General features: G+C 37.9%; 1 protein-coding gene across 2 annotated transcripts; it reads left to right on the forward strand.

Moving 5' to 3' along the window:
* The first annotated feature begins 412 nt into the window (after window positions 1-412).
* On the forward strand, window positions 413-6,909 carry LOC108675263. Of its 2 annotated transcripts, none has more exons than XM_018163258.2 (4): window positions 413-1,060; window positions 1,544-1,621; window positions 3,139-5,932; window positions 6,321-6,909. In XM_018163258.2, the coding sequence occupies exons 3-4, from the start codon at window positions 3,180-3,182 to the stop codon at window positions 6,532-6,534; spliced, it is 2,967 nt and encodes a 988-aa protein (XP_018018747.1). In that variant the 5' UTR covers window positions 413-1,060; window positions 1,544-1,621; window positions 3,139-3,179; the 3' UTR covers window positions 6,535-6,909. The 2 variants fall into 2 exon arrangements, with proteins under 2 accessions (XP_018018747.1, XP_018018745.1); XM_018163256.2 differs by lacking the exon at window positions 413-1,060 and adding an exon at window positions 1,157-1,346.
* Window positions 6,910-8,209: the final 1,300 nt, after the last annotated feature.

Raw genomic sequence — 8,209 nt, forward strand, 5'->3', positions numbered from 1 at the left:
GTATAAAAGGCTGAGAACATTTGGGTATCGCTGGTGTTAAGTCAATGCCAACATTACGAATGTAGCATGCATGCCACATACACATTGGCTTATATTAGCCAATGGCTTATAGCCTTATAGGTATTAGCCAGCTGTTATCATGAGTTATCTGATGCAACTGCAGCTGGCGATGGAACTGCCGCTGCATTCTGCAACTGCAAGCCTAATCACTCAGTCGCCGTCCGGCTGCGACGGGGTACGTGTGTTTGTGTGTGAATCTCGCATTTCTTGATCGGTGCCAAGCGAATTGCCATAACTAAACCTAATTTTAATGCGATTACATTTCCTGATCAACACAGATAGTGAACCGTGAGAGATAAGTGCACAAAATTGATGAGAAATTGCGAAATGCTGGCATAATTTTGGTGTTCATGAGTCATGACGCAGAGCGAGTGTGCAACATTCACGTAGCCTAAACTATCAGGGACCAAGGACAGGGTTTGGCCCGGTTTGCCGTTGCCATGAGCTATCTTATCGATTTTTGTTATCTTCCCAATGTACTGCATTGTTTTATATCTGCTATTGTGTTAATGAATATTTAAAACAAAAGAAATTTTAAGCTCATTACCAGCTCACCTCTTATTTCCGTAGCAAAATGCTTTGAAATCTCTTGTGATAGCTTCAGCGTGCGCAATAGCATAATTTGCGAAGTGAGTTAACGTACGATGACGTCAGAAATCAAATTTTTGGCCGTGGAATCGGTGTCCAATGAAACTTCTACAGTCGGGGTCAAAAATAAGAAGAAGTAACATTAAAATAATATGAATATATTAACCACTGATCTCCTTTACATACACGTGACCTTGCTCCGCTACATGTCCATGATTGAACGGGAAATAATGGAATTGTTATGATCTTAAATTAATGCAGTTTTAATAGGAAGATTGGTGATTAGAAGACGCGATAAATAAAATTCAACACGTGACTTGATCACTCATCAGGATTTTTTTTGTATTTGAAAGAAGATGTTTAATACATTGGACATTATACGGCGCGAAGCGAGTGGACATACAGAGCGAGTGTAGGTCTCAACACTTAGTTTAACCTTTGCACAAGTTAATTCCAAAATTCAATGCTATAATGTTACATTACACGTTCTGTTGGCAATATTGTAAAAACGTTTGTTATGACAAACTAATTCATAATGAATCAGATTTCCACTTGAAGAGTGGTAGATTCTATCTTATTAAATACTCACTTCTAATTGTTTCTAGATTTACTACGAGTTCTTAGGTCTGCTTGTAGCTCAACTTATAGTCATCAATAGTTTAGTTCGACGTGATTTGTGATGAATTAAATGAAATACGGTTAGTTTATAAGTTTTTACTTAAGTTTATAAAGTTTTACTCTAGGTTCGTCTTCTGTCCCTCCGATGAAATATGCATCTAGTTATATTCTTCAATCAGTTATTCACGAGTCATCCATTACCAGTAATATAAGCAGACCAATGCCGTATGGAATATTTTTGAGCACAATATATTTATTGTTATTTTATTTGTTGCAGAATCACCAAGTGAAGGTGCGACACGAAGACGTCAGCCTAACTTGCAGGGGCCATACATTCAAAACTCGCTAAGTGAACGTAAGTACTTACGCTCTATTTTCTTGTCTATGATTGGCAGATTTTGCTTGAAAGGCCGTCAATGATTGGCGGATGAACTTACGATCTCTTAACTTTTTTTGAAAGCGGCCAGGTGAAACAAGCGATAACGTACGTTTGAGATAAAGAAATGTTAGAATGAAGTTTTTGATGATCCCATGAAGGAAGTTAGAAGTATGATCCCATGCCAAAGATAAAGATTCAATTATAAAACGATGCGGTAATTGATAACTTAGTAATTAATGAAGTTGTAGCCCGTGCAAGTGCATTTGATGTGTTGCTCTTTTCTGTGTGGAATTGGCACATTGTGAGTGTTAGTTAGGTCTTCTGTATAAGTCCCCACTGATCACTGTCAAGGTTAACGGCGTTCCCAACGGAAATATGTTCATAAAAAAAAATTTAATTTTGAAGAATCATTTGTAGTTGGTTAGGTAAATTACAATTTTGAAGGAGGAAATTTGTAAACAGATTGGAAATATTGAATACTTTACACAGTGAGATCCAAGAATAAAACGAACTCGGCTAGAAGCAACTTCTACTTTGTATAAAATAAATTTATGATAATGAGAAAAGTCATGTATAGGAATCTGAGAGGATTGAAATTCAGGACGCAGGATCAGGTTATGAAAAATACGCTAAACAGAGTTGCAACAATTAAGGAACTGGTAATAAGGTTGGGAATTGGATGAGGACGTATAAAAAGTACTCATGAATCGTCACAACAACACATCAATTAAGGAGTAGCAGGTAAATTTATTAACCAAACAGAATTATTTTTTCTGATCTAATTCTTATTCTGTTTTATGCCCAATATATTTTGATATAATTATTATATATATATAAATTATCGTTTTCACAGCTGGCTATGTTTTTTTGTGGCCTGGACCACTGATATTGAGCATTTGTAGCAGTGACGTAATTATTTTAAGGGGGCTTTAGCCCTCCCTAGAATATTCTTTAGCCCCAGTGTGTATTTTTATGTTAATTTATTAAATATATATAAAATCGAAAAATTCAGTATAATGTGGCCTCAATGTGAGTTCATACAAGTAATCATATAACCAGTCTTTATTAACTTAAATATGATCATAAATCTTACAGTGTGAAGCCCCCCCCCCCCCCCATTGTCCTTGAACCCTCCTAGTAAAATCGCCTCTGATTCACAGGTTCCTTAATTACTCAATATATTTCTTCAAAAAAATTTCGACAAATTCAGTATAATGTGGCCTGAATGTGAGTTCAAATAACTAATCATACAACCAGTCTTTATTAATTAAAATATGATCATAAATCTTAGGGTGTGAAGCCCCTTTCTCTGTCCTTGAATCCTAATGATGGCCCAGGGCCTATACTTTCAAAAAAAGTTAAGAGATCGTAAGTTCATCAGCCAATCTTTGACGGCATTTCAAGCAAAATCCACCAATCATAGACAAGAAAATAGAGCGTAAGTACTTACGTTCACTTAGCAAGTTTTGGAATTATGGCCCTCTGATTTACAGGTCCCTTTGAAATTGCAACTGCCGCAGCAGCTTTCGCCAGAATGGCGGCCGCATGCGGCAAAATGGCGGCCGCATCCACCGAAATGGACGACCTCCTCAAGAGCGCCCGAGTGTTTATGTTCATCACGGGTCCCGCTACGCGTCTCTTCAAGGAAATCTTCGATGAAGTGTACAGCCACCCAGACATGAAATCTGATGGTGGGATGCTGAGTATTAATGACTGTTTCGCTAAAGTCATGGTGGGGTCTAAGACGAAGATGAAACCGAAAAACATTTTTGGACAAGATAACGGGCAATTTATTATCCCGAATATTAAAAATGAGAAGCTAGACATTTCCTTCTACTACGCAGGTATCGTCAAATTTTGTAGCAACGTGTATGACAAAATGTTCTCAGTAGCTACGAAAAATTTGTTAGAAGAGCTCAAGAAGAGACGAAATTTAGTTTCTCACAACGGTGGTGACCCACGATCCGAAGACGAGATCATGGATGACTTGGAAAAGCTCTGTAATGAATTGATGGACAGCGCAGAAAAAGATCTAAGTTCAATGAATATTGCTAAAGCTCGAATTGATATTATAGATAGTATGAAGAGCGTAAAGAATGAACCAATAAAAATTGATGTCTATTTGAAAGAGAAAGCAACATTTTTCGAAAAAATAGAGAACAAATTCATTCAGGAAAGTCAATACCATCTGCAGAAAGAGTGCCAGTTTGGCAGAGCTGTTGATCCCTTCGTCAAATTGGTCCATCAACACAACTTGGACTATGGAACTGAACATCCCATCGTCGATGTATTCACTGCGCCGTTGATAGTAGATGAGAACAAGGGAAGGATCGATCACAGGAGTATTTTGGAATGTTTGAACACGCAAGGCAAAGTACCGAAAGTTGTGATTATTTCAGGACTGGGTGGTAGTGGCAAGAGTACGCTATGCCACATCATTTTCGAAGAGTGGAGGAACAAAGCGAAGAAACAGACTACAATTGAGCTCATCGATATGTTTGACCTTGTTGTCTACATAGAAATGAAGAAAACCAAAAGCAAAAAATTCTTAGATTTCCTCAGAAAGGAATATTTGGTCGACCAGATGGTATATGTTGACAAGGATCTTGTTTTCTACTTGCTCAATTCCCTAAACTTGCTGTTCATCATTGATGGGTATGATGAGAAAAACGAAGATAATGGCGAGAAACTCGTCTCGGACATCGCATCGTATCTCCCGAAGAGCCGCGTGATCATCACCACTCGACCAGAATTCCAAGATGACTGCTCGAAAATTTTCAACTCGACTACAAGCGCGCCTCTGGTTCTCGAAGGCTTCGGGCCGTCAGAGCGTAAAGTGTTTGCTAGCAAAGTAATGAACCTGGTGGAAAAAGATCCGAAACTAGCGCTTGAGCGAGTGAAGGAATTTAATTCATTCATTGCTAGAAAAGCATCTACTCTGTCAACGCATTTGAAGCTACCTCTTACCATGGCTCTACTTATATTCCTCTGGTTGGAGAAGAGAAATAATCCAAGTGTGATGGAGGCTATCAACACGGCAACTCAACTTTATTTCCAACTCTTCGAGATGCTCAAAGAGAAACTCATCAAAATCAGAGTCCATCTAAAAACAGGATACAGCAATGACGAAGAACTCGATGAAGTATTGCAGGCATTAAAACGAGTAGCGTTCAAACAGCTTGTGGAAGATCACAGCAACGAACTGCTACTGACGCCAGACAACGTGGCAGAAGTTAAAGATAGATGCGTCCAAGCAAAACTGGAGCCAGGAGAAATTCTGTCAGCTTTTCTAGTTTATGATATCATCCAAAAATCTGCAAAGGCTAGTAAAAAAGACGACTTGTACTCGTTCTTCCATCGAACTCAAATGGAATACTTTTCAGCAGAAAGCGTGGCAAACAACGTAGTAAAAAGAGTTGGTAACTTAGAAGAACAGTTCCCTCGTACCTCCACGCATCGACGTAAAGTGCAGGAGGTTTTTCCTTTCTTGGCAGGCTGCTTGGCAAGATTGGGGCAACTTGACCGGCACTGTGATAATCTACTAACATTGTGCAAGGAGGTTCAAATTCCTCTTTCGAAGTATGACTTTTGGTTCTCCTTACTCCACGAAACTGAAGCTCGTGATGTTATCGGACAGGGTTTATCATACAATGAAACAATGGCCGAAAAGTTAGCAAATCACATTTCAGATGAAATGTGGAGCTTAAACTCAGAAACTTTAGTTCCGGGTCTTAAACTTTTGACCCATTGCCCCGATATTCACGTTGACGAGTTAACAATAGACTTAAGAGTCATTGACGACCCGAAAAAAATTTCTGAACTGAATGCTACGTTGACCGCACTGCAAAACAAGATGGACAGAGAGGCTAAACATGGAGAAGCAAAGGTTAAACTGGTTCTAAAAATTCTTCATCACTTGCACGATGATGCTAATCACTTCAGTGATTCGTACCTTAAATTTTTCGAAAACTGGACCTCTCTCGTCGAGTTTGAAGGCCACATCGGGGAGAAGGAAGTTCCGAAACTTCGAGACTGCAAACGCGTGGCAACCAAAGTATGCAGCATGCGGGCATTTAATGCCATCACGGAGCATGCCGCTCGAATGAAAAATTTAACCAAGTTAGTCTTGAAGATTGACTTGGTCAATGCCAAAACAACTGAAAAAATTACTCCAAAGCGTTTCCAGGGATTAAGGAAACCAAATTGTGAGATCAATCTACACATTACCAAACTGATCGATGATGATCTGGACCAGACACTCCGCTTCATCAATGACACATACCCACAGTTAGTGATTCCTATTAACTGTAATTCAAAATTTCATTTATTATAAATTCAACCTTATTTCTGTGGTTTGTTTATTCATGAAATAATACAGCTGCTGTAATTTTTTTGCCATCACTAATGTACATTCTTCAAATTAGCAGTCTCCAAAGACTTTAGCAAATAGGCCATGATAAAATTTTCACCAAGACTGAAGAAGTTCAATATCAATATTCCAATACTTACTATGAATCGGAAATGAATACCATAGCGAAATACAATTGATAACTGAAATCATTTATTTAAGTGTTCATTTCATAAAAATATATTTTAGATTTCAAAATTTCCCATTATTAGTGTTCGGCTTAACACGTGCATTACACACATATTTTATGTCGTTAATTCCTTTCAGGAAGAAACGTTATGGACAAGTCACGATTTCTGGGAACTTCTTATACGAGGACGGCTTGAAGATGGTGCGCCAGCTCCAGGGCGCTGTAGGGAAGAAGCTTTACGTCTGCTCTAACCTTTCGCTGACGACGGATGAAAGAAACGATCTTATTTCCGAAGCCCTGTCAGGGAAACCAAGCTCATTTCTGTTCGAGTGGAATGGTGATGAATTGTAAAAAATGCTGCATAAGCCGCTAATGTCAACATTAATTAATACAATAAAGACATTACCTACGTATGTCAGGGACTGAGCGAGTAAAGCCCATGGTGTTTTGCTTGCTCTATCTAGTGTTTTACCTCTTCCATCATTAAGAACGCTTTTCTACTCAATTTCCGTATCTAAACTGTCGAACACGCTGATCATATGGGGTGGGGTACCTTTTAATTCTAAAAAACGGGTCATCACATTAATAAATAAATCGTTGCGTACTATATTACGGGTTAGGTTTGTTGAAAATAATATCCCTTTGACTCGTACTACTGTATTATATAGGCAGTCGAATATTTTAAAACTTGACGATATGTACAAATTTCAGCTTTTAAAATTCATGAATAGGGCACTCTTCCATGATGAACGTCTTTTTAATTCTGCATTCGCCTCTCTTGTTCCCCTACATTCCCATGACACCAGGGGCATGCGTTTTAACTTACCCCCGGTTCGTTTGGAAATTGAAAGAAACGGTACAGTTTTTAATTGTGTGAAATATTTTAATGAATTACCTGATTATTTTAAAATTGATTGTTCTAAATTCAGTTTAAAGACTAAATTCCGCGATTTTATTCTTACTCGTTATTAATTTGACTCTGATAAGTTTTGTAAGATTTTGGTAATTGCCTTTTCTCAATAATATTTTTAAAATAATATTGTGTAAGTCAACATTGTTTCGACTTTTCGTCTTAGTTGTATTTAACTTTTTAGGTAGAGTTGTTACTGCCTTTGTTGAATATTATTTTTAGTCGCCATGCTAGTTATTCTTAAATCAGTACTACTAATGGTTAGTTTTTATCAGGATGTTTTCAATTTAGTCACTTTCTGTTACCTTTTGTCTTATCCCATCGTCATTTGTTATTGTTTTTCGATTGTAATATCGCTAATGTCGCCTGTGAAGCTTTTTAGCTTATATGGGCATTCACATGGAAGCATTTTGTATTTTTCTCTAAATTTTTTATATTTTTTGTTATGAATTTTTTTTTGTATGCTCCTGCGCAAATAAAGAATAAAGAATAGAAAACAAAAAATAAATAGGAAAAATTCAAAATTAAAAGACGCCAAATATGCATTGCGTTAAGCAGCGCCTATAGATGCTCAATATTATTGCGCAATATTACGCAATAGTATTGCGCGTCTGAAGGCCATATTGATGAGTTGCGCAATATACACAACTATATTGCGCAAACAGTCCCTGCCAGACTTTCATGAAGTCAACATGTCGAGCGAGACTGAATCGTGTTGTGTCATAATTATGTGGCCGAAAGTTGTAGAATATAAAGGAGAAGGCTCGCAGAAAGATCGAAAAAATGCAGGTACTGGTTTGCGGACAAGGAAAATATGATCGTACTGCTCCCCTTTTTCGAACGAGTTGTTATTATCTTAGCATTTAAAATCCCATAAAACTTGGAGACCATGCACTATAAAGTTCAATGAAGTGCTGAAGTAGTTTATATATTTTTCATCCATGATAAGGATACGCGATAAGCATAACCACTTCGATCGAACGCCCGCTAGGGACGCACTAAGCGAATATTGCGCAATGTAGCGCCTAGATGGCACAATTTTTAGCGCATTTTCTCATTTATGGAAAAATGCACTATTGTGCTCGCCATGTCCGTCTGTCTGTCCGTCCGTCTGTC

This window comes from Hyalella azteca, unplaced genomic scaffold (assembly GCF_000764305.2).
Source record: "Hyalella azteca isolate HAZT.00-mixed unplaced genomic scaffold, Hazt_2.0.2 contig4515, whole genome shotgun sequence".
Classification (NCBI taxonomy): Eukaryota; Metazoa; Arthropoda; class Malacostraca; order Amphipoda; family Hyalellidae; genus Hyalella; species Hyalella azteca.